Raw genomic sequence first — 27,900 nt, forward strand, 5'->3', positions numbered from 1 at the left:
AATCATCAATCGCTATAGACTGATGTTTTTTCGGGGGAAAAGCTTGGACCAGACGTTTGCTTTTATGACAGTTTTTGTGGTCAACAAACACACTGGAATATTAGCGAATGCTTGCTTCACAGACATACAGTTGAAGTCAGAATTATTAGCCCCTCTTTGAATTTTTTTTCTTTTTTAAATATTTCCTAAATGATGTTTAACAGAGCAAGGAAATTTTCACAGTATGTCAGATAATATTTTTTCATCTGGAGAAAGTCTTATTTGTTTTATTTTGGCTAGAATAAAAGCAGTTTTAGATTTTTTTAAAAAACATTGTAAGGTCAAAATTATCAGCCCCTTTAAGCTGTTTATTTTTAGTCTACAGAACAAACCATCATTATACAATAACTTGCCTAATTACCCTAACCTGCCTAGTTAACCTAATTAACCTAGTTAAGCCTTCAAATGTCACTTTAAGCTGTAAAGATGTATCTTGAAAAATATCTAGTAAAATATTATTTACTGTCTCCATAGCAAAGATAAAATAAATCTATTATTAGAAATGAGTTATTAAATTATTGTGTTTAGAAATGTGTTGAAAAAATCTTCTCTCCGTTAAATAGAAATTGGGGCAACGTCACGGCGATGAGATCATTGTGTAAAATCCAATGTGGAGATTGGCTGTCTGTACTGGGCAGTACAAACGGACTTCATTGAGTTTTCAACACATCTGTTCATTAAATCATGAGAAAGTTTGAACCAATCAGCGCGCTCTTTTGCGAACGAGATGCAACTTCATTAATATGGATGATATAGCTTCGAAGACTACTTTTACCTGTTACAGTGTTCAGAGAGACGCCACGTTGTGTTGCCAACCGTAATTCAAATTAGTAGAAGAATTGTTTGGAGAAGGAATGTCAGTGTTGCATTTATAAATGTGCCAAAACGAAGGTTTTCTTTCCATTTCCCCAGAGACTAAAGCACAGCTCATGTTTGGACCCACATGTGTGGATTACAGTGGTCTGCTAACACCCAACAAAAATATGTTTTTAAGAAACTTTTTTTTTTACCCGAGAGCTTTTCAAATCGGGAAATGGTGAAATCTGGATCTGCCATTTCAAGTTGATTGTCCTGTCTCTACAGATTTGGTAAGTGTGTGATCAGTGTTCTTTGTTTATGTTTATTCAGATGGCAAAGTTAGTTAGTATCGTCAGCAGTACTCTTTTAGTTTTTAAAGACATACCTTAGTCAAAATTATTTAGTTAATAATATTACAGTGATATCACTACAATATTATAGACTGAAAATCCTCCACTTCCACACAGCTCTTAGTTCTGCTTTAAATGCTGCTCTACGAATCACTGTCTATCTTCCCTGCATCTGTTTTTGTATTGGTGTGGAAATCAGCTGTAGTGCACGTAATGAAACTTCATTTTTCATGCAAACCCTTCCCTCTTTCGCCACTTGACACTCTCACCTAAACGAAGCTGGATTCACCCACTTTTCATACTTTTTTCAAACTAGAGGTATGATGAGACAACACAATCTCACAGCAATTTGTAACTTTTTGATTTAGTGGCTAATTCGTACGAATTCGTACAATCTAATTCGTACAATTTAGTACGATTTGTTCATCCCCCAATGACGGTTGGGTTTAGGGGTGGGGCTAGGTGCCAGCTCTCCTTTTTAAAATCGTACAATTTCTTATGACTGAACTCTTACGAATTCGTACGAATTAGCCACTAAACTGACAAAACGTAAAATACTTTTTTCGTGAGATCAGGCTGAGACAATGGGGGTTTCATGGCCCTTTAATGCAAAGAGAAACCTCACATTCACTCACATAAATTATTTCTTCAGTACTGCTGCTGAAGTGGTGCAGAAAAACCTTATTAATTGGTAAATTACAAAATCATTTGTAAGTGGGTTTATGACAGTCTGGAGCTTGTGTTTCCTTTCGCACAATGATATAAAAGAGGGAGCAAACTCATGAGCCCATCCTGTTTGTTTACTGCATTTTTGTATTGGTTGCATCATACAGGATGAGCATAAGAAGATATCAGTTTGATGAACAACACTGCAGATACATCCTCCTCTGTTGTAAACAAACAGCAGCTCAAGTCTGAGGTTTAAAGGTAAAATGTTGTAAATAATATTCAGTTGTACATCGGAATCACTTCACAAGAACTGAGTGTACTGAGGATTGATTTTGTTGGGTTTTTTGACTCCCAAAGTTAATCACAAACTGTTGACTTGTGTGATATTAGGCAAAGACAAATGGTTACATCTAAAAATCTGATTTAATGTTCTACTAAAAAGGCTCCTACATCTTGGATGGCCTGGGGTGTGTGTGAATCAACAGCAAATTAAAATTTTTGCTTGCAACTATCCCTTTAGAATGTGTCTTACGCTCCTTAAAATCTGCAAGCAGCATAAGCTACAAACTGCCAAAACTATTGCACATGTTACTTTATGCCTTCAGCAAACCCACCGAGAGCGTCTCTCGCTGTGAGAGTGCACACACACACTCGCACACTGCTAAACATCACAGCACTGACCACCCGCAGTTTCACCATGTCAATTAAACACACAAATTCATTTAGCTGCCCCTCCCTCCCTGCTGGATGTGATGTGTTGCATTAATTAAAATGGCAGACGTCGGCCTAATTGGAGCTTGGATGAACGTTGATGTGTGTATGTGTGTGTATGTGTGTTCAGCTAAGCCAGAAGTCAGTTTACCAAAGTTACATTATGTTTCACGGCATCCATAGTTTACGCAGTTTCAATGTTATTGTATTTTATTACAAGGCTTTCTGGAATACTTGATTCTGATTGGTCATTCTTAGGTATATTAGAGGGATGAATTACATCCAGGAAGTTGTTATTGTGGTGACACAGTGGTGCAGTGGGAATCGCCTCACAGCAAGATGGTCACTAGTTCGAACCTCGGTTGGGTCAGTTGGCATTTCTGTGTGTTTCTTGCATGTTCTCCCTGTGTTTGTGTGGGTTTCCTCCGGGGCTCCAGTTTCCCCCACAATTCCAAAGACATGCGGTATAGGTGAATTGGGTAGGCTAAATTATCTGTAGTGTATGTGTGTGAATGGGAGTGTATGGGTGTTTTCCAGTGATGAGTTGCACCTGGAAGGGAATCCGCTGCGTAAAACATGTGCTGGATAAGTCGGCGGTTCATTCTGCTGTGGCGACCTCAGATTAATAAAGCCGAAATAAAAAATTTCACTGCCTGATTGATATACAGTACAAAGTGGGTCTCAGAATGTACAAAACGCACTGCATTAAATTGCATTTTTGCGCCATGTCTTTAAAATATGAAAATTTACATTTTTAATGGAGTTTCTACGCTAGGCGTGTAAACAGCTTTCATTTCGTTTTACACTTGAAGAACTAAATTAATTGTATAACTGATATATTTTAATTACATACACAAAAACTCACATTAATCATTCACTGGAAGTTCATCGGTAGGGGAAAAAACACTAGCTGTGCATATGCCCTATTCTGCAATAACAACCACCTGAATTTACTTTACACCCTACATATTGCATATATGTCAATATTTACATGTAATTTTTACTTGAACGTTTTCGAGGATATATAGAGCTGTGATGAAAAATAGTTTGAGGAATCGATTCCGTGTCGATTCTTAGATTTTCAAAATGTATCACTATTCTCTGTTGAATCGATTCTGAGCTTAGTGTTTAACAGCATATGGTGATCTAGGCTTATTTTTTAAAACTGTAATCTCAAACATTCACGACAAAGTGCGCTTGTGCATTTGTTTGTTGGCTTTTATGTCACAAGTTTAAAGCAAACACAGCTCACTATGAACACCCTTGTAATTTGCTTTAACTATGATTATTTTAGGTTCAAGTGGTATGTGTAAGGAATTGGACCCAAGTAGAGTATGGCTGTTTGTAAAGCATACAGTACCATCTGCAGATAAAAACTAAGCTCAGAATCGAGAGAGCATAGTGATGCATTTTGAAAATCTCAAAATTGACAAAGATTAAATTTCTCAAACTACTTCAACACAGCTCGAGTATATAGCATAAAAAAACATTTATTGTATGTCTATTTATTTTATATTCTATTTTATAATATTTTATATTATAAGTTAAGTCATCAAACTAGACACACAGGCTGATTAGCATATCTAATCAGCTCCTTTTTCATTAACTAAATGCATGGTGCTTTTGATTAATTGCTGTTGCTTCAGCAGCCAATGAGTTTTCTCCTCATCATTTGAAACGCTCAAGCCATGATCACTCTAAAGTTTGAGCATGTGAAATTCTGTTATATGAGTCTGCAAAAATGGTCAAGATAAAACAAAACATTGATAAAGAGCTCCATATTGATTATCTATTACTCTTCCTCAAACACGTGATGCGATATTGCAAGTTAAAGCTCACCAAGCTTGAACTTTGAAATGCAGTGACACTTTTCGCACAAGCTTGCATTTCCAGTCTGCCACATTTGCATGCTTATGAATGGAAAGTGCAGTGTGACCTCGGTTTCAGTGTTTGTAAAGCTTGTGCATCTATGATCAGTGTGTTTTCAGATCCCTCTTCCACCCCAGCTCCACCTGTGTATAGATCCACCATGGGGTTACTTGTACTTTATATTTGCAGCAACTGTGCATTGTATTCTCAGACAACATGTCCGTGAATATACTGGTAGTAGCAAGTATTGGTACTTGCTCTGCACAAAAATCAAAGCCACAGCAGCAGCATAGCAGATCTATGTTGCCAACAGAAAACACATCAACATTGCTATACATATATTCATTACCATGGTAAATCACTCAGAGAGTAATGATGACAGAACTAAACTTCAAAATGAAAGCGTTGGCATGAATCTAAAAAAAGAAATCTTCTGTTGTTGATGTCTGCCATTTTATATATTATTTTGTGTGTGTAAGTGTGACATCTGGAGTTCCCTCATGTACTGCAGGGGTCTGCCAAGCAATGGCTTTTTAATAGACACATGTGTGCAAACACACACATGCACGTCCACATGCACACGCTGTGCCTCCCCTGGATAGAGATGTTTATCTAAGACGTGCCAGCGGTGTCCAATCCCCCTCCTTCTCTCATGCATCTGTCAATGTTCAGCAACTTCCATCTGTGCTCTGTGTGCATTTGTGTGTGTGCGTGCGTGCGTGCGTGTGTGTGTGTGTGCGTGTGTGTGTGTGTGTGTGTGTGTGTGTGTGTGTGTGTGTGTGCAATGAGATGGTGTTGTGCATAGGAATGAAGAGAAGAAGAAGGTTGAATACAGGGTGTAATTGATTTTTTTGTTCTGTAATTGCTGGTAGACAGAATGTCTCATTAGTTTCTGAATGTCCAGCATGAAAATAAACTCTGTTTGGTGCATCAGCATGAATAATACTTAAGTTAAGTAAGTTTAGAGGGAGTTTGGGGGAGTAAAGATTTTAATTCCTGAACGCAAAAGCATGTGCTGACTTACGGTCATCCCTCTTCCGCTTGCTGGCATCGGCAGGTGAACTAATGCCCAGAATTCCACTGATGGAGTAGGAGGAGCCTGCGGCATCACTGGTTACTGCAGAAACCTGCGTCACTGCCACGGTAGAGGCTACAAAGATGCAGAGAGATTATATTAATATTAAATAAGACTACAAATATTCAAAAACTTGAATGGAAACACTTTGAAATGAGGTTGCATTAGTTATTGTTAATGTTTTTAATAACATAAACAAACAATAAATAATAAATTAATTATAGTATTTGTTAATGTTTGTTATCATTAGATCATGAAAATAAAGTTTTCAACCCAGGCTCATTCTGAAAATGTAGTCCTTTAGACATTTCTGGAGACCGCGAAATAAGTCCCAGGAGGTACCGATTTTTGCAGTTTTTGTTTTCGCGAATCCACAAGAGGCCACTGTGTGCGCTTTTTCATAACTCAAATTTCTCTTGCGAGTGCCGTTCACACCCGTTGTTCTCGTGTAAACTCACCAGAGGCTGCTGTCGACTGACTGTATGACTGACTGGCCGACCGACCAATCGACTGACTCACACTCCTCCTTCCCTAAACCCAAACAATTTTATCGATTGACCCGCCCACCCACTTAGTTCCCAAAACCAACGATTTACAAAAGCCGTCCAGAAAAAGAAAAGCCCTCGTCTGATTTTTACCACATTTTTTCACATTCTCACCCTGTTATTCACTTGTTCATTTTATTTTTTGGATGCTGTTTTTGTCCTGATTTCTGCAACCGCTCTTCCCTGGACTTGAACCCCGTCGTCATCGTCGTGGTCAACTCCTCTCTGCATCTCAAGTCCACCAACATACACAATGAGCTAACTGGACAAACTGGTTGCAGCGGGAAAGCCCTCCACACGGAGGTAAGCGGTCAGCTGGTAAACGCGAAACGGAATGGCATCATACCGCCCCGTATCGTTCGTTTAAAAAATTAATTGCAGCCATACGTACTCCATAATTCGCGGCCTCCAGAAACGTCCATGGGACTACGTTTTCAGAATGAGCCTGTGTTGAACGTTTAAATTGTTAGTTTGTTAACTCACCATGCATTAACTAACATTAAAGGGCACCTATGATAGAAAATCTACTTTTGTGAGCTGTTTGGACAGGACTGTGTGTAGGTAGTGTGCCCACAGTTATTTTAGAGTGATATAAACACAACTCGTATCCTTTCTTTTATTTCCTGACATTAAAATAGGATCCAAATCCCTGTGATTTTGAGGCCCACCACAACGTGACCTAGTTCACCCCCTCCACACCCCATCGGATTGATTGACATGTAGACATATGCCATAACAAATGTCCACAAAACAGGATTTGCAAAGAAACGAATTAAAAGATCTGTTCCAACTCTCTGTGATCATCTGCACCTCAAGAATGACTTTTACAAGTTTAAAACATTTTTTAAATAGTTCATGTTTGTAATAAAGGAATGTCAGTAAAATTTCAATGTAATGTATAACCGCTGAAATCACCACAGTCACATAGTGTCAGTACAATTATATAAGAGGATGCTTCAAACACAAGAGCAGGAGTCCTGTTTGTAGACATTAAATCTGCTTTATTTTGTACAGTACCATTATGGATAGGAGTATATATAGTAGTATATATTAACTTGTATCCTGTCACATTTGCCGCAAGTAGATGTGCAAAAACAGTGCAAAGTTAAATGCGTGCGCGCACGTGTGTGTGTGTGTGTGTGTGTGTGTGTGCTGTGAACTTCATTTGTAATGTCATTTGTGTGTGACTCATCATTTCAGAAAGGCTTGAATAAACTCCACCACAAATACATCAAAAAACCTTACTTGGTATTTTTGACCTAACTGCTTCATCCGCGTCTGTCTCTGTCACTGACTGCTGTTTATCTGATGTAATGCAGGAGAAGCTGACACGGAGTTGGAAACAGTGGGCGGGGAGAAGCAGTTCATTTGCATTTAAAGGGACAGGATACAAGAATTGCTACACTTTCCTCTGACCCCAAAATAAGAATTTTCAGCATTGTATAATAAATAATCTGATGGGTGTTTGAGTTGAAACTTTACAGACACATTCTGGAGACACCAAAAACTTGTCTTACATCTTATAAAAGGGGTAAAATAGGACTATTTTAAGAAGCATGAATCTGTACTTTCAATTAAAATGCCTGTATTGTTACATTGTTGACTTCTAGCTATTAAGCAAACGCTAACCCTATTTATTTCACTAAACCTAAAACTCTGTGTACCTTAAACAGTACAAAAGTATATAGAGCTAAAAAAAATCTTTCAGAAACAGTTTAAAAGAATGAATGCATGAATACATGCACACTAATACATTTTTAGAGCTAAAAAGAAATCTATATTTTTGTAATTTGTTGTTCATTTAAAGTATTTAGCAAAGCAAAATCTTGCTTCGTAATAAAAATAGTCACACTTTATTTTGATGGTCCGTTTGTTGAATTTAAGTTACATTGCAAATAATTCTCATTAGATTATATGTAGACTTGTTAGGTTGATGTTGGGGTTGGGGTTAGGGTTAGGGTTAGAATAAGTTGACATGTTCTTGCAAAGTTTCTTATAGTCAGTTAAATGTCTGTTGAAGGAGCAGTATCAAAAGATATTAAGAATTTTCTTTTTTTGTTGTATGTTGGTTGTTGTTGTTGTTGTTTTTTTTGCACAAAACAACTTTGAATTGGCAGTGACAAATATAAATAATAAAAAATAAATCTTAAATGCATTGATTAATTGATTACTAAATAATGTAAACTATTTTCCCAAAGTATGCAAATGCTTGGTTCCTTAAAGTTTCTAAATGTTTTGGTTTGCCTTCCATTATTTAGACAAAACATAACAAAAAAATACGACGGAAAAGCAATTCCATGCAAATGTCAACCTTGCCATAAAAAAAAAACAAGTTTTCACCAAAATAGCGAAACCCTTTCTAGGATTTTGATGTTGGCTGGTATTTTACAGTACGTTAAAAATACTCAAAAATGTCTCCGTCACTGTTTTCAAACAATTATATTTGATTTACCAAAGTCACACAAGTGGCAATTATCTATTAACAGGTAACATCTGTCACTTCCATAACGAAGCTTTTTCCTCATAAATGCAAAAAATGTCAAATAAAATAAAATCAATTATGTTTGTTCTACAGTGAGCCAACTCTTATCTTTTTGATTAGCATTATTTCTTTTGGGTTGTGCAGTTTAATTCACAGAATTTTTACTAAGTATGTTCTGTACTGTAAACTCGTAGACTTTTTTGGTCACATCCTTTTTCCTCATTTAAAATATAAAAAACGTTTACTGATTGATATTTTTATTAATTCCACAACTCTGTGGTAAGTTGTTTTGAAAAGATAAACAGATGTTTCAATACAGTGTTAACATAGGCTTTCTCCGTGTATTTATGTTTTAAGTTTTTACTGAAAATGTCACATCCATAACATTGGAATTGCTCCGAAGTCAAAAACCTTTTGGGTATCAACATTAATAAAAAAATCAAATCACATTTGTATTTCTAAAAAACAAAAACAATAAATCTTTGGATGGGCTAACTCTTTAACTAAGCTATATTTAAAAAAACTCTTTTCTTTATTATTTTCTTTATTTTAATATCACTTTCACTCAAATATTTTACATTAGGCCCCAAAACAACTGAAATGTTAAGGCTTCAGACAAATAAATTATATAGAATCAGACTAAAAAACTAAAAAGCAACAAATAAATGTTGAGTACTGGTGTGACCTGCACTACTTTTCCAATCGATTTCATTAATGCCTTCAGTTTCAAGTTTATGGAATGAAGGGCGACAAGGTGGCTCAGTGGTCAACACTGTCATCTCACAGCAAGAAGCTTGCTGGTTCAAATCCCAGCTGGCTCAGTTGGCATTTCTGTGTGGAGTTTGCATGTTCTCACCGTGTTGAAGTGGGTTTTCCTCCAGGTGCTAAGTCCAAAGACATGTGCTGTAGGTGAACTGAATAAACTAATTTGGCCATAGTGTATGTGTGTAAATGTGAAACTGTATGTGTGTTTCCCAGTTCTGGGTTGCAACTGGAAGGCCATCCGCTCTGTAAAACATATGCTGAATAAGTTGGCGGTTCATTCCACTGTGGTGACCCCTGATGAATAAAGGGAGTAAGTCGAAGGAAAATGAATAAATGAATGAATGGAATGAGAAAATCCATAAATATCAACAGTATTGGGATTTACATGATCCTAGTCTTAAAGCTTCAAGCACAATATCATGTGCAGATGTGTAGTATGTTCCTAAATGTTTGTTTTTCATTTCCTATTTCTTGGCCCTGCGCTTTTTCCCATCAAAGACCTTTCAGCAAAACCTGTCGTCACTCTATTGTGGTGATGTGCTGCTGCCCAAGGATAAGATGCTAACAAGCGAACAGCTTTTCGACATGTGAGGTCTTGGCGGCAGCGAACGAGGCCACAAAGTCTTCTCTCTGACAAGCTTTCATTCTCTCTGTCCTCTTTATCTCACTTCCTGTCAGCTGACGCACAGCCTGAGTGACAGTACAGTGGCCCCAAGGGGACACTAAGGTGTAGAGATGAAGCTAATCCTCCATCCCAACAGACTGTGGTAAAATGGAGAAGAAAAACAAATCGCTCTGAGAAAAGATAAACGCCGCCGCTCTCGTTTGCTAACCAGGTGGAAAATGTAATGAATGCATATCCCTCCGTTTTTTTACTCTTGATTTATCGTTTCAATTATCTGATTCTCTTATTCTTTCGCACTTTTTTCCAAGGAATGGAAACCCGATGCGAGCGCTTTATATTCAAAATCCTTAAATTTCAATTTTCCGCCTGAGTATGAGAACTATTTATCATCATAATCTGAAGGAGACGGAGAACTGGCGAGCGTTGTGCGTGCGAAATTAATTTAGATTAAGCGGAGGTGTGCGATTATGAAGATTACTGACAGTGAGACAAACGCCGTTCAATACTTTATTAACTGGCAACGGGAGTTTTCCTCCTAAACTGATCTCAGAACACTTTAAGAGGTTCAGCTTTGTTTTTGTTTTTGGTGAGAGCGTTTTGAGGGTCAGAAAACAAGGTTCAAGGATTTAATCAGATATCGAAGATTGGGCAGATAGAAATGTCATTTGTTAAAGGAGTGGTAAAGAGTGTATTTTTAAGGCTTGGTTATGTTTATAAGATGCAAAGCAATGTGTGCTCATGCTTCATTTGTAGCAAATCACATTATTTTTTATATATATCTTACTTTGATTATATATTGCTACTCAGCTAACATGAAAACGACTGTCATATTTCCTAGTTCCTTAGAAAGGCCCACCCTCAAGAGATTGATCAGCTAACATAATGTGCTATGATTCATGGATCGGCTCCACGTCACCTGGAAAAGCGTCACGCTCCTACAAGCACATGCTTTTGCACTGTGCAAATACTGTCAGTCAGAGTAGCTGTTAGCCATATCAGTTTGAGCCTGAATCAGACAGAAAAAGACACAGAGGACACAGCTGAACCTCACGCCTGCTCTCTAAAATAAAATCTGACAAGTGTCTTTCATATATATTTGGAATAAGCATGTGTAAGTAATATGAAATTTCTTTTGTGAGTTCATTATTTGAGATGTAGAACGCAGGGAAAGCGGCTGCATAGAGAGACACTGCAGCGCTGCTGAAGATTGTGGGTGTTTACAAGGGTTTGACGGATAAATATGAATTAGTAGCTAAATTGTTAGCGGTGCCAAACAGCATTTCCCATTGTTTACATCCTTGTTTATGTCCTTGCTATTACATACCATTAATGCTAGAAACTATGCATGTAATAGATCAACTTTAACAAATTAAAATACTAACAGGTTGTGGCCTCACAATCCATGGCTTCTTCTATTATGGTTGGAGCTGCTCCTTCTTTGAGGAGTTTTAGCAGAATCCAGCACTGAACTGGGAAAGATTCTGAAACCTGTCCTTTGTCAAATGCTAGAGCTATATCTTTTTATACTTCTCTGGAACATAATTAAAATTAATTTATAAGCTCTTCTCTCTTTGTGTCGTGTCCTTTGAAAGCCCAAATACAGAAAAAGAAGAAGCTCTGTGGAAATAGCAGCATTTTGATGCCATTTTAGCTTTTTCTGCTATAACTTTGCCTCTGGCCATGCATCTTTGCTGCACAGGGTGTATGCACATGGTGAATGCGTGTAACCTGAAGCGTTTGTGATCTCACTAGCCCGGATGTATTTTTTTAGGCTTTGCTAAGCTAACTCTGTAAAAGCCAATGTCTCTCTTTGCATTGAACTGTTGTTTATGTTCACACAGCTACATTACACATCAACTAAAGTTTAAAATATGATATCGTAGTGGACCACCCCTTTAAAACTCTCAAAATCTCAGAAACAAGAACACAACCACAAAAATCATTAATGAATGTCAAACACTTATTTTTCTACAGAAGCTTTGTAAAAACTCCAGGCATGTTTCACTATAACCAAAGACGAAAGTTGCCTTCTAAAGAATAGGTGAATTTGACCCTTACCTAAGTTATGCGCAGAAACGGCTCCTGATTGGCCAGGTGGTTGCTGGACTTTAGTGCGAATGATTCTGCCACAAAGAAAAACCAAACAGACATTAGATGTTAGGGTGTTGTTTAAAGTCTACCATGGCAGGTGCTACATGTAAGCGTGGATACGCTTATGCTTTAATGTACATAAAGTATGCAAACGTGTGTGTGTGTGTGTGTGTGTGTGTGTGTGTGTGTGTGTGTGTGTGTGTGTGTGTGTGTGTGTGTGTGTGTGTGTGTGTGTGTGTGTGTGTGTGTGTGTGTGTGTGTGTGTGTGTGTGTGTGTGTGTGTGTGTGTGTGTGTGTGTGTGTGTGTGTGAAGTGGCTCATGCAGGCTGACATGGCAGCAGAGTCTCACACTTCCTGCATGGCTGCTCAAGCAAAGCACCTTTCCCCTCGTCTCTCTCTCTCTCTCTCTCTCTCTCTCTCTCTCTCTCTCTCTCTCTCTCTCACACACACACACACACACACACACACATATACACTCTCTCTCTCTCTCTCTCTCTATGAGAAAGGTTGTCATTGTACACATGCTGTTGAACCAGTGAGCTGGACACTGCTCATGAATATGTGTTACTTTTTACTCCACTGACTCACTCCTATTGTTTTCCTGTATCCCTCCATTCTTTGCATCTCTTCTCGTTGCATTGCTCTATACCTTTTCTAATCTACTTATCAATGTGTTCTCAGAAATGTATTGCTTCCACTTATATATTCCAGCATTCAAAAGTTTGGGGTCAGTATAAGACATGCTTTATGTTTTGAAAGTTTTTCTATTTTAGTATATGGTGAAATGCAATTTGCTCTTTTGTTAAAATGGCAAATATGAATTTCTAATAGCCATTATTTCAGTCTTCAATGTCACATGATGCTTTAGTAATGATTCTAAGGGTTTTTTTGGGGGGAAGGTCTTTTATTTCACTATTTATTTTAGCATTTATTTGGAGAAAAAGAAAATACAGTGAAATATTCAGAATTATTATACATTTTCTATTTTAATAACTGCTAAATTCTCATTTATTCCAGTAATTTCAAGTCAAACAGTCCTGTCATTACTTCAGTACAGTGGCCAAGAGAGCTTAATAAGCTGCAATTTAAGAAAACACATGCAATTACAAAAAACCCGGCAAATTAAGAAAAGATCTTCATCGACATTGACAGCAAACGTGTTGCAAATCCTCACGAAGCAAACACATTAATAAAACGAGCTGAAAATTCTCACAACGCAAACAAATTAAGAAAATGTGCTGCAATTTTTCACAACACATGCAAATAGCACAGAATACAATGGAAATGTTTCAAGGGGACCCAAAAACGTGACAGACTGATTTGTTTATTGTGCCGTGACTATTGCCAACACAATCTCATGGCAGTTCGTAACTTTTTCATTTAGTGGCTAATTCGTATGAATTTGTACGATCTCATTTGTACAATTTGCATACCCCCCAATGGCAGTTGGGTTTAGGGGCAAGGTTGGATGTGATGCCTCCTTTTTAAACTCTTACATTTTGGTACGACTGAACTTGTACAAATTCATACTAATTATCTCCTAAACTAACAAAAGGTAAGATAGCCACGTTTCCTCGTGAGATCAGGCTGCTATTGCTGATAGTAAAGTTGTAGGTGATCTTTAAAAGGTGAGTTTTTTGTTTAAATTAACATCCAGGGGTGCATTTCCGAAAACCATTATTAACCAACTAAGGTCACAAGTTCAATCGTTACAAACATAGTTTGTTGATTTGCCGTTTCCCAAATCCATTGTTCCAACGAAAATATGCAAGCTGCGTCGCAAACTTGTATGCTTGCAACTACACCACTAGAACTATAGATAGAAACATAGCTCCTGGCTGTGTTCTATTCCCAGTTATCCCCTCATGCCCTATTTGTTTAGAACATTCTAACATTTAAACTTGTAATTATTAAAAACCATTAAAGTAATCTCTCTTAGATGTAATTTGCTTTCAAAGTATTTTTACAGTTCAGTTTTAGCGATCTTCATGTTTACAGTTGCGCTCCCTTCGCAGTGCACTTTGAAAACATTGATGTCATTTTGAACACAGCCATGACTCATGACGAAAGCTATAGATGACCTATTATTTAAAAGCGGAATTTATGTTACGTCTCCAAATCTTGTTAAAACAAAAAACATAGCATACATTAATGATTTTAATTTATAGCAGGTTATTTATGAAGTATCTGAACTGTATATGACATGGGCCTGTTGGTTAGAACATTTCTGCAGTGGTTTGCATGTGTCAAATTGTAAAAATAGACTTCATCATCATCATCATTATTATTAATATTATTAAAGTAGGATTTTTTCATTTCCTAATATATAATAAATATTACATTTCAATTCTTAATAAATAGCCTCATTATTTATTTATTTATTTATTTATATGATTTATATATGATATTAGAACATGTGCTAAAATTTGTAAGTGACTTTATACTTTTAGCATAGAATATGTAATGTTCTCAATATTTGTAAAGGAAACATAGGCTCTATATGTGCCATTTACATATATTTCAATTAATATGGAAAACGAGTGCATATTTTAACCAAAACTAATATTGGATTTTTTTTTTAAATGTGTGTGTGTGTGTGTGTGTGTGTGTGCGTGTGTGTGTGTGTGTGCGTGTGTGTGTGTGTGTGTGTGTGTGTGTGTGTGTAAAACAATATAATTTGCACAAAGAAATGATGGGGTTCTTCTCTAAAGAAGTTGTTACTCCACCCCATTTAGAGCATCATAATTATGGCTGTTTTACATTATAACTAACGTGGTTCAAATGATGGCTCTGCGACAGAGAAACTAGAGGTTTTGGAAAATACTCGTCACTACATCGTTCTTTTCCCAAACGATGCATCATACTATGATAGTTTCACTGCGAGTTAGGTCGTTGTTTGGAAAACGCACCCCTGATTATACGATTCCCTTGTCTTTTGGATATTATTAGATTAAATAACCATAGCCTAATTAGCTCTGTCCGTCATGTTTTTGGTCCCCTTAAACATTATGTTTTGTGCTATTTGAATGTGTTGTGAAAAGTTGCAGCGTGTACTTTAATGTGTTTGTGTTGTGAGGATTAGCAACACGTTTGCTGTCAAACCAATGAAGGTGTTTTCTTTGTTTTTCCAGCCCTAGCTTGTAAAATCATAAACTTTGTGTTAGTAATACTTATGAGTAGTGAGTACTGAATCTTTATGATGAATTGATTGATCTCTTCCTTATTGTAAGTTACTTCAGAAAAAACATCTGATCTGATAAAAATGTCTAAATGACTAAAATAAAGGTTTAATTACGTGATAGTTAAAACCAAGCACTAAACTTTTAAATGCTATTGTATGTACAGTAAATAAGACTTTAAAGGGAAACATTCACACAAACATATGCATTAAAAACCAATTTAAAACTATTTGAATTCTGTAAAATCGTAAACATTTATCTTATATTTACTTTTATACTATATTAAAGTAAGGACACATGTTTTAACTCACCTGTTGATTGAGCTGACGCTGGGCACACTGTCATTGTCACACACTCTCTCTGCCAGCAGCCTGTCTCGGATCTCCCAGGCAAACATGGTGGGGTTTTGGCGTTTGTAATCAGCAATTTTGTCGACGACTTTTGGTGTAGCAACCTTTGGTTTGGATCCTCCAATCACCCCTGGCCTGATGCTGCCTGTCTCATAGTACCTGTTAAGAAGACATACAGACAGACAGAAGCCTGAATATCACCAGACAAGATCAACAGAGAGATGGACAGAAGGGTGATTCCATAACTAAAATCCTTATTTCTATCAGTTTTTTTCTAATGGTTACTATTTTAATAACTTGTAATTTATTTATCATTGTTATACAGGCTATATGAGAATATTATATTTTCAGTTCAGTTCACAGCCAAAAACCAAAAGGTTTTATTCAATATCTTTCAGCTTAGTCCCTTATTTATCAGCGGAATGAACTGCCAACTATTCCGACATATGTTTTACGCAGCGGATGCCCTTTTACCCACAACCCAGAACTGGGAAACACCCATAAACTCTCACATTTACGCACACACTCATATACTACATCCAAATTAGTTTACCCAATTCACCTATAGTGCATGTCTTTGGACTCTAGTGGAAATCGGAGCACCCTGGAGGAAACCCACATGAACACGGAGAGAACATGCAAGCTCCACACAAAAAATGCCAACTGGCCCAGCTAAACTCGAACCAGTGACCTACTGTAGGTAATATTTTATGTATTTTTATTTATACAAGCCCTACATAGTCATATTTGTAATTATATTGTATTGTGTAAAAATACATTTTACCTTATAAAGTTGTATGTTTATAAATCTTGAGTTAATTCTGTTACGGTATAATATTTTACCTGTAATCTGATGGAATTTTGTCTAACAAAGATACAGGAAATGTTGTCACTTTCCCTCATTGCTAAGATCACAAAAGAATATGTTCAGCATTATTAAATAGAACACAGAATTTATCACAGATCAAACAGTGGGTTGTTTAATATTCATTTAATCATGATTTTATTAGCACTCTTAGCATTTATGCTAGAAAGTGAGACTTTTTGGTTAAAAGTTTCAAAATTTCATTTCTGTTACTGTCAAACTCATGTTATTAATGTATAATATTACTATAAAGAAATTACAATACTATAAAGAAATATATTTTTTGTTAAAACTATAAAAAGGAGGTGACTTGTGATTGACAATTTTGTTCAAATAGAATGTTTGTTAACACTTTATTCAACAGTGTCCTTACACATGTTCTTACTATAGTAATACCTAGGGCCAGATGGAATCTGCGGACGTTTTTTGCTATTTCTGCTAAGAATTTTGGTAAAAATCTGCAGATTTCTGCCGAATGATTTTGGGAGTATCATAACTAAAACCTTAAAATAATAAATAAATAATATATTATTAACTTAAGACTAAAATAAAAAATTATATATTTTGAACTTTTATTTAATGTTTAAAATGCAAATCCAATTAGATCCACTTTATTTGGTAAACAAAGCAAGTCTCTCTTATAATATGTCTACTAAAAGAGAGAAAATATTACTGTACAAACTGCATTGTACATAAATCAGATGACATTTTCATATTAGTCAATAATATCACTGTAATTAATTTAAAAACTGAATAAATATAGATTTACACACATTTACTCAAGTAAATAAACTGAATTGATGGGCTAAAAATTTGCTGAATTCTGCGGAAATCTGCTGAAAATCTGCTGAATTCTGTGCATGCGGATTCTGTGTGGGCCTAGTAATAACAATTGATTATGTATAATAACATGCAACTAACCCTAAACCGAATTGACTTTTTAACCCTAACCATACAAACAGCTATAGGGTATAAGCACAGCTTCCCATAGCGATAAACTTCTGGTGAATGGTTAATGTGACTTTTTTCAACTTTATATGGTTCCTTTTACAGCATCGATGTTGTAATGTAATTAAAAAACAATCAGTTAAATAGACTTCAGCATTAATTTAGTTGTTCAAGGGTAAAATAAGATAAAAAGAAAAAAGCTGAAAAAAGAAAAAAGCTGTGTAACCGCTAATGTCGTCAGAAAAAAAGGAATTTAAGGCAGTGCTTCTTGCACATTCTGAGACCCACTTTATTTCGTATATCAATCAGGCAGTGGAGATTGTTGATTTTTAAAGAAAACAAACCTTAAACATGCCGCTTTTGTAACCACATACAGTTAACCAGAAGTGCTTGACCCAGGTTACTGGAAAGTATTTCTGCATACTTCTGCATATAACCTATTAATATCACTCAGTATAGTTTCATTGAAACAAGGATACCTTAAATCAAAGTGTAACCCAATGTTCAATTTTTCTGTTTCAATTTTCGCAAGTACTATTTCTTCAAAGCAGCTTTACAAAAGAGTGCACGCTATTACATTAAAACTACAATGTTTATGCGCATTTTAAAATGCAAATAGGTTTCTCCAAATCATTCATGTTTATCCTGTCACACAACTCTTACGTCATGCAGAAATTAGAAACACGGTACCAACACATAGCTTTCGGAAACCATAGTTGCACTACATAATCAATCTGTTCACACTGCTATCACAAACGAGGACCAAAATGTATTATAAAACAACATCAAAGCTTAGGGATGCACACAGTAGTTACAAAACCGGTCTTGGTCTAAATACTGATTACTGAAATACTTCAAAGTCAGGTACACCTGTGTCTGCTCATTTTGTATTAATGCACCAAGAAGCTTGGTAAGCATCTATAGTAGGGAGAAGGAAAAATAAATAGTATGGAAGACAGTGGCTTTGAGTTTGCAACACTGTTCAAACATCTTGTTTTGTTTTCAACCAATGGAAGAAATTCAAATGAGTTTTGAATAAGTGGAGAGTAAATAATGATCAAAATTTTTTTAGGGATTAATTAAAAGAATATATAAAAGAATATATAAATGTATAGAACTACATATTTATTTATCTTATTGGTAGGGCCAGACAGAATCTGCGGACGTTTTTTGCTATTTCTGCGCAGAATTGTGTTTAAAATCTGCGGATTATGCGGAATGAGTTTCATAACTAAAACCTTAATATATAAAATAAAAAGTAATATCTTTTTAACTTTTATTCAATGTTTACAATGCAAATCCAAATAGATCCACTTTATTTGGTAAACAAAGCAAGTCTCTCATATAATATATCTACTAAATGACAGAAAATATTACTGTACAAACTACATTGTACATAAATAATATGAATATTTTCATATTAGTCAATAATATTACTGTAATTAATTTTTAAAAATGAATAAATATAAATTTACATACATTTACTCAAGTAAATAAACAGAATTAATGATGGGCTAAAAATCTGCGGAATTCTGCGCGCACAGATTCCATGTGGGCCTACTTATTGGTCACACTTTATTTTGATGGTCCGTTTGTTGAATTTAAGTTACATTGTAACTAATTCTCATTAGATTATAAGTAGACTGTTAGGTTGGGGTTATGGTTGGGGTTAGGGTTAGTGTAAGTTGACATGTACTTGCAAAGTTTCTCATAGTCAGATTAATGTCTGTTGAAAGAGCAGTATCAGCAAATATTAAGCAGACAGTCTAATAATACTCAAATGGACCAATAAAATAAAGTGTTACCAATGTATTTGTCATTAATCAATAATATTAGAAATTTACTGTTAATACATTCTAAAAAATTATGTTTTATTTATTTATTTATTGAGACTTTTGATAAGGTTTTTAGATTAAATCTAAAACCCAAGTTTAACAAGTGTTCTTGCATTGTATGTGTTTTTTACTGAAAAGCCAGTGTTTTAATAAAGCAAAAAGACAGATTACAGGTTACATTACAGTGATTTTAACCCTGTTTTTCTCTTGACTGACTGCATTAGTTAAGACCAAACCCACAAACATAAACCAAAGGCACAGTCCATTCGGCACAGCCATAAGAAGAACACCGAAATGAGCATGCAGAAAATTCCCTCATTAACAAGAGCGCAGAGTTAGTCATACGCCTTATTTACTTGAACCTCACTTGCAGCCCACATATTAGTGTGTTTTCTGCCTGAGTAGTAAGAGGGAGGGCAGATATTACCGCACACACTCGCACACACACACAGACACACAGTGGCGCAGTAACGGTTGAGTGAGTTGGACCAGGGCTGGGGGAAGAGGGTTGAGGCAAAGGAGAACAATGGGAAACACATTTTTTTGATATAGCTAAAGGCTCTAGCACTAATCCACACCTTTATCCATTCAAATTCTGTCCTCCCCCTTAACCCCTTCCTCCCTCTCCCTCTCTCCTTCTCTCTTTCCTGCTCGCTCTGTCCTTCCAGCCATCAGGAGACGTATGTGCCACTGTCATTTTGATGCAAATGTAAAATGTGATGAATCTTTTCTTTTTTTTTCTTTTTTTTTTGTCCCAGAAAGGCAGAAAGAATAGACGGCGCTTTGACTTTGGGATTTGAGAATTTCTGATTTTCAACATGTCTGAAAGGAAGCGCTGAGTCAGGCTTTATCCTGAACCAATAGCAGAGGGAGAATATCTGGTGAATGGCCAGCGTTCATCAGTTTGTACTGATATTTTAGAAATTGATATTTATTAGGGATTAAGTAAAAGAATTGCTTCTTTTGGCTGTTAACTCAAGCAGTTAGTCAGAAGAAATGAAGCAGACCACCTAAAAATGTCGCCAAGACATCAAAACTAACCATATGATTTTGTTAACTTACATTGTTAGTTTTGTGGTGAACAATTCATCTGTGCATGTCATTAAGAAAAAAAAAATTGTTTGCCCTTCTAATCTTTTATTGAAATCTGAAAATGCACTTCTTGTTTGTTTTCAGTTAAATTATTATTACGTATTTTACAGATTACATAATTTTGAGGTAATGGGCGTGGCTAACATACTTAACCACGCCCCTTCAGTTTTGATAACAACCAGAAATAGTGAGCAGGAAGAGTCTGCTAGGTTGTATTAACTCTTTTAAAACCCCTTTCCTTTCTTTCTGAATGAAATACCTACTTTACTACATCCATTACTAGCCAGCGGTAGAAAAAACAAGCCACGCCCACGGTTTGCTCATTTAAAATTCTGTTTCTCTAGGAAATGCATCACAATACGAAAACAATAACGATCACAGCTTCCAGTTCATGGGGACTTTAACCATGGTAAATCACTGTAATGCACTCTGCTGTCCATGGAGCTGTAATTGATCCACATTGAGTTAAGACCTAAAATGAGCTTTGTGACCTTGGTTCTGTCTTGTGACGAAATCTCTTTGTTCAATTTTGTCCTTTTTCAGACAAACAAAACCATTCATCTGTCCACAACATGTTTTAATGGCTGATGTAAAAACTACACAGAAAAGCATTTTTCAAATGTCAAGCAAACAGACAGCAATCATCAGCGTACACTTTCATATTTAACTTGGATTAAAACTTGACTTTAAGAAAGTTATAATGGGGTTGGTCTTAACGAATGCAGTGGATCATCTAAAACAAGGTTATCTGGTGTAAAATTGCTGTAATGCACTCTACCGTCCAAAGGCAAAAAGTGCAATAACTACACATCTGGTCTTTAATGCTCTCTGCAGCTCTCACATGATCGCCTACTGAAGCTAAGCAGGGCTGTGCCGGGTCAGTACCTGGATGGGAGACCACATGCTGCTGGAAGTGGTGTTACCAAGACCAGCAGGGGGTGCTCAACCCACAGTCTGTGTGGGTCCTAATGCCCCAGTATATTGATGGGGACTCTATACTGCGCAGTGAGCGCTGTCTTTCGGATGAGATGTTAAACCGAGGTCCTGACTCTCTGTGGTCGTTAAAAATCCCAGTATGTACTTCGAAAAAGAGTAGGGGTTTAACCCCGGTATCCTGGCCAAATTTGCCCACAATTTCATCACTCTGTCTCCTCTCCACCAATCAGCTGGTGTGTGGTGTGCGGGTCTGGCACAATATGGCTGCCGTCATTTTATTCAGGTGGATGCTGCAAACTAGTGGTGGATGAGGAGATTACCCCCAAAAATGTGTAAAGTGCTTTGAGTGTCCAGAAAAGCGCTATATAAATGTAAGGAATTGTTATTATCAAAAAACAAGCTTTGCGACATTTGTTCTGTCCTGTGACAAAATCTCCATGTTCAATTTTGTCCTGTTTTCAGACAAACAAAACCAATAATCTATCCACAGCATGTTTGCCTGGCTGATGTAAAACTTTCAAGACACATTTCTCAGTATATTTAAAAGCATTTTTCTCAAATGTCAAGCAACAGCCAGTGATCATCAGCTTACAGATGTTTTAGTAATGTATATTTAATGTGAATTGGTCAAATTAGACTTGGCTTTAGGGGTAACTAATGCAGTGGATCACCTAAAACAGCATTATCCAGGGTAAAATCACTGTAATGCACTCTGCCGTCCAATAACATAGACTTAAAATAAAATGTGAATTTTGATTTCAAGAAAGCTTTGTGGGTTTGGTCTTAACTAATGCAGTGGATCACCTTAAACTGGGTTAACTGTGGTAAAATCGCTGTAATGCACTATTATAATTTGTTCCTATATAAAACATCGGTAAGAACAATATAAAAGACAGCAATATTCAATCAATGTTGAATCATTATTATCAGTATTAAATAATCAATAAGGGGGCAGCAGGGTGGAGCAGTGGGTAGCGCTGTCGCCTCACAGCAAGAAGGTCGCTGGTTTTGAGTCCCGGCTGAGTCAGTTGGCATTTCTGTGTGGAGTTTGCATGTTCTCCCCGTGTTCCTGTGGGTTTCCTCCAGGTGCTCTGGTTTCCCCACAAGTCCAAAGACATGCGATATAGGTGAATGGGGTAAGCTGAATTGTCAGTAGTGTATGTGTGTATGTCCTGGTCCTCCAGGTTAGGGGTTGAGCGTTGAGCCATCACTTAAAAAATGCGATGTTACAAAACACTAACATGGTGCAGCTAAATATCAACTTCGATATAAAACGGCCCTGGGAGTAAATAGTCTACAAAGGTATTAATATCATTAATTAAAAATTACATTATTAGTAGGCATGCAATTTCAATTCGTTTTTTAGTTTATCTTTTTTAAATATTATTATGAATATTCTTTTGAATAGTAGTAGCATAATATGAACGTATTTTTGAAGACGCAAGCATTAATATTTTCACTTTTTCTTTATGAAAGGCAAAAAGAATTGAGGCAAAATTAGGAATTCAACATATTTGAAAGAAAGCGGAGTCTAACCTCAAACTAAATCAGCAGGAAAATATCAAGCAAATGGCCAGCATTCATCAGTTTGTACAAACATTTTAGACATTTGTTTTTGTCGTGGATTAAGTAAAAGTTGACTTCAAGAAAGAATGGAAGGAGGATTGGCATTTAAAAGCATGAGCACAAACACATACTGGCCCCACTGTTTGAATGCAATGGAGGACATTAAGCTGGTTTCCCAGGCAAAGATTAAGCCTGGTTCTGGATAAAATAGGATGGGGCGATATAGATTCTCCATTCAAAATTCTTTTCAGCTGGAGACCAGGCAAACTCTGTGTTCGGGAACTAATCCGTGGTGTCTGAATTTCATTCATCAATACATTGTTATAGGAAATAATGTCTCAAGAAATAGTTATTTGAACTTTAGGCTGGCACATGAGAGGTACAGGCTGTCTATTGCTATGTTACCCAATAGCTGCACGACTCATTCTCACTCTTGTAACACTATACAGCTGAAAAACTATTGATATGTTTACCGTACAGCACGAAGAGACCAGCATTATGTTTTTTAATGCTACATTTTATTTGTTTTAATGTTTATTTTTGTTTTGGTCTCTCTAATACTCACCAATGTTGTATTTATTTGATTAAAATGACAATGAAAAGGTCTTATTGTGTAACACTATTAGTTACAAATGACTATTCTTTTGTAGATAATCTTGAAATAGTATTATTCATGTGACGGAAAACCTATTATTCAGCATAATATTTTGTAATGTTATAAATGTCTTGACTTTCAGTTTAAATCTGTTTCATGCATTCTTGCTGAATGCTTTATGAGCAAATTAGGGGTGCCCAAACTCGATCCTGGAGGGCCGGTGTCATGCCTCAACACACTTGCAAGGACTTTTCTAGCAAACCTACCAAGAGTATGATTAGCCCAGGTGTGTCTGATTGGGGTTGGATCTAAACTATGCAGGACATCTTGGGTAAAAAAAAACAAAAACAACAACTTTTTAATAAAATAAATTCTTACAAATATTAATCTTAATAAATCTTACAAATTGTATGGATTTTTTACTTTGTTACTATGTTAAATGTTTATGATAGTAAACATCTATCATATTATATTATTTACTTTTTTGTTTATTCATTTTTAGTTTTATCAATCTATTTCTTTTAATTTTTTATTTATTTTCTTTTTATTGTGTCTATTATACAAATACTAAGCATCACAACTGTTTTCAAGATTAAAAATAAAAATATTCCAACCATTTGTGTAAGGTCATGTGATATTAAAGACTTGAGAAAGTCCTCACAGGAATAAATAACATTTCACAATCATACTTTTCTTAAATTCTTTAAAAATTTATATGAGTGTGCAATGAAATGGGTGTATGAAACTTTGGTCACTTGACGTTGAGCCAAAACAGAAAGTAACACTTAGCAGGAGTGTTCATGTCTGTGCTTTGAATGTAATATATCCTTACAGAAACTGCATGGATATATAGAGGGAATCACAAGTAAAACAAATACTGTAATGCTACTACAGTATTAGAAATGATAACCAAATGATGAGTTTAGATGGAAAAACCTCTAAATGCTGTTTGATATTTTCTTCTTAAATTAAAATTTTTCTCCGACTCTTGTGTGTTGGCTTAGAAATTTTACTTTTATTGTGACGAATAAGTTCATTTTTCATTCCCTTTACAGTGAAATACTTGAACATAAACACAGGAGGCTGAGAAAATGCTTATTTTAGGAGAAAATTTCAGATGGCGTTTAAAGGTTTTTGTATCTGAACTCTTCATATACAATAAAATGCTTTGACACCATATGAACTGTATAAAGTGCTATAGAGTATATAAAGATGACTTCATTTAACACATAAACTACTGCACATATAGAAAGAACATATAAAAAACATGCAGGTACTATGGTACTTTTGTTAGTGGCATGGGTTTTAGCATTCTTCTGCTTCATTTTTCTTTATGATACTCATAACTCACCTGCCCAGTATCTTGCTGACGCAGCCGTGGCTGACCCGGAGCTGGCGAGAGATGTCACAAGGGCGAACACCCTGATGGGCCAGCTCCACTATCCTCTGCCTCACCACATCAGGTAACGGCCGCCCATTTACAAACACCCCACCCAGCTGATTCACCCCTCCATGCCCTGCACACACGCACAGCACAACAAAAAACAAACAGAACAGATCTTACTTAATACACAAGCTGAAAAGAACAAACTTTGCTGTCCCATTCTGGTGTCTGTGAGTTCTTGTTTATGACACTTTGTATAGGAGAGTAAACCTGAGTTCTTTTCCCCATTTTGAGGACCAGAATTGTTTTATTTTAAATGTGTAAAAATACAAACATTTGAGTGCCCACTGAAAAAAAATCCATAATTTTGCGTTTTTTTTTCTGGCAGCTGGGGCCATTAAATTACAGAAATTAATGATAGAATAACGGACAATAAATTACAGTAATTTCCTTAAATTTTAATTTCTGGTAAATTTCTGTAATTTAACATCTATTATTTTACAGTAAATTTCTGTAATGTCTGTAATTTAACGGCTGTCATTTTATGTCCTTTTATGTCATATTACCTTTTACGTAACATTTACCCCAGCTGCTGGAAAAAAAATGTTTACAGTGCACTTTTACATATTCTCCACAAATGTGTAGTTAATGTTTACATTTTATTTTATTTTATTATTTTTATCTTATATTTTCTAGATTTTTATGGTCTTATTTTATATATTTTACATTGCTTACTTTACAGTTGTTTACCCTATTTTTTATTATATTAAATTATTATTATTATTATTATTATTTAAGTTGATTTAACAGAACATTGGATCGAATATAGAGTTGGTAGTAGATCTGTGCACTGATGATGTAACTAAACGACAAAAATGTCATTCATATTTCCTGAATTATATGTTAAATTATATAAACTTCATATTATAAATACTTTTATTTACAGGGACTTTTATTTGAGGATTGAATTTTTTTATTTCAATAATTCGGCAAAGGCTTGTGTACTTTATTAGACTAGTAATTCGTTTTAATATTTAAAACCTGATTTAGCCTCATGCACTGTTAATTGCAATTAGCCGAAATAAATGTTGCTAAAAATAGAACAAAGCCTTGAGACATAACTTGTACCTCAGAGACTTGTGAACGTCTGATTTAAATGATTGTTTTTTAATTCATCTAGTGGTTGAGTTTGCCCATATTTGAGCTAAACGTTACTTGCACATGTCCACAGTAACTGACAATAAACTTGATTCTGATTCTGTAAGACGTAGATTTAGGAATATTTGGATTCAAGGATTTGTGTGTGTGTGTGTGTGTGTGCGTGCGTGCGTGCGTGCGTGTGTGTGTGTGTGTGTGTGTGTTTGACCTGAAGGTTACCATTATGCAGTCTCTTGCCCTCCTTTTTAAAATATCTGCCCCTGGTGGTCACCTAGAGAACTGCACATGACCCTCTTTAAAGTTTGTATTTGTATGTGCGTGACAGTTTGTATTAGTGTATTTTTGTGGCACAGTGGGTGGTGAGCTGGACCTCCTTGGTGGGCTTAGACTTTTGGATACCAATTTTCTTTCATTCTTGCACTGTATATATTCATTATAATTCAGTATCTTATCATCATTTCAGTGCAGAAGTCTATGTGGTAATCCAGTCAATCTGTCATATTAACATACTGATTGCTTCAGAAGGCGAACACACAAACACACATTTACACACACAAAAGAACCGAGGGGGGTGTCTGTTAATCCGAGCTACAGGGTAATGGATCTTAAATACATCCGAGAAGGCAATATCAAACAGACCTCGCTGGCCTTGTGTCCCCATCCCTAAATACAGAGTTGAGCTAACAGAAAATTAAAAACCTGCTACATGTCATTTTCATTTTCTCAAGGCAATGGGCTTTAGAAAAATGCTTTTCTCTACATAGCAACATCCGGGTGATCTGAGGTTTCTGAAAGGTCTGTTAGAAGGTCTTTGATTTTCTTTTTATTTGAAGGATTCCGTTTTCAGTTTCGTTTGACCTCTTTTACCTTCACATTTCTCTCAGTGCTAGGGTTTTTTCCATTTCTCGCTTATTTCATTTTCTATCTCAGTTGCAGTTTATTAATTTAACAACTCTGTCCAAGATGGACTTCAACTAGATTGTGGTTAAAATTAGTTTGTTTAGGTCACACTTTATTTTCAATGTACAAGTCACGCTATTAACAGACCATTAACAAACCATTAACTAAGGCTTTTAGCTCAATAAACTACTAATTAGCTGCTTATTAATGATTAGTAAGGTAGTAGTTGGGTTGAGGTATTAGGTATTGAGGATTAGGGATGTAAAACAAAATCATACCTTATAAGTGCTAATAAACAGTTATCAATATCTTATATAAAACAATATCTTAATAATAGACAGGTAATAAACCAGTAGATTAAGTAAATTATGTGAACTGTACTTAAACTAAAGTGTTACTTTTTAAAAACTTTTTACTGGATTACTTGATTGCAAGTAATTCCGTGTGAAGCATAAAAGTTTCTTTTAAATAAACAAATGTAATTGCATTGTTTAAAATAAAGCATATTTATCTTAACAAGCTTTTAAAAGTGAATGTTTTTACCATTCACTTTTTTTTCACAAAGCTTCCAACTAAGTTTTAATTCTGTAATGCAAGAGAAGAACCATTTTTGTGTGTTCCACTAAAGAACCTTTTAGTGAATAGTTCTTTAAATAACTTAATAACTATTTAAAGAAACTGTTTCAGCTATAAACAATCATTTGTGGAATGGAAATGTATTTTGGATGTAAATGGTTCATTGCAATTAAAGAAACCTTTTTAAATGAATAACCATTTTGGTTCCCCCAACAAACTATCTGTCAGCAGTTCTTAAAAGAACCATTTAGCTATTTTTGTGTGAACACTTTATTAACTGAAAGAACCATTTTTGTGGAATGGAAAGTTTTCATACAAGGCTCTTTGTGGAATCATCAATGCCAACATGTTCTATTTTTATCTAAACCAACTTCAAAATAAACACATGCATCTAACAAACACACCTAAAAGCTGAGTATAACTATACAATTCTCATTCAGAATTTTTTATATACAGTAACTTATTAATAAGCCCTTATAAAGTTTTAGATCAGATTA

General features: G+C 35.7%; 1 protein-coding gene across 1 annotated transcript in view; it reads right to left on the reverse strand.

Moving 5' to 3' along the window:
- pax5 (paired box 5) overlaps positions 1 to 27,900 on the reverse strand; it is an 85,794-nt gene that overhangs the window by 55,156 nt on the left and 2,738 nt on the right. Inside the window, exons 2-5 of the mRNA XM_056481414.1 lie at positions 24,737 to 24,902; positions 15,510 to 15,707; positions 11,987 to 12,051; positions 5,461 to 5,586 (exon numbers count right to left, since the gene is read on the reverse strand). Coding sequence (XP_056337389.1) covers positions 5,461 to 5,586; positions 11,987 to 12,051; positions 15,510 to 15,707; positions 24,737 to 24,902 — 555 coding nt within the window. The remainder of the gene's footprint in view (positions 1 to 5,460; positions 5,587 to 11,986; positions 12,052 to 15,509; positions 15,708 to 24,736; positions 24,903 to 27,900) is intronic.

Source organism: Danio aesculapii, chromosome 1, assembly GCF_903798145.1.
Source record: "Danio aesculapii chromosome 1, fDanAes4.1, whole genome shotgun sequence".
Classification (NCBI taxonomy): domain Eukaryota; kingdom Metazoa; phylum Chordata; class Actinopteri; order Cypriniformes; family Danionidae; genus Danio; species Danio aesculapii.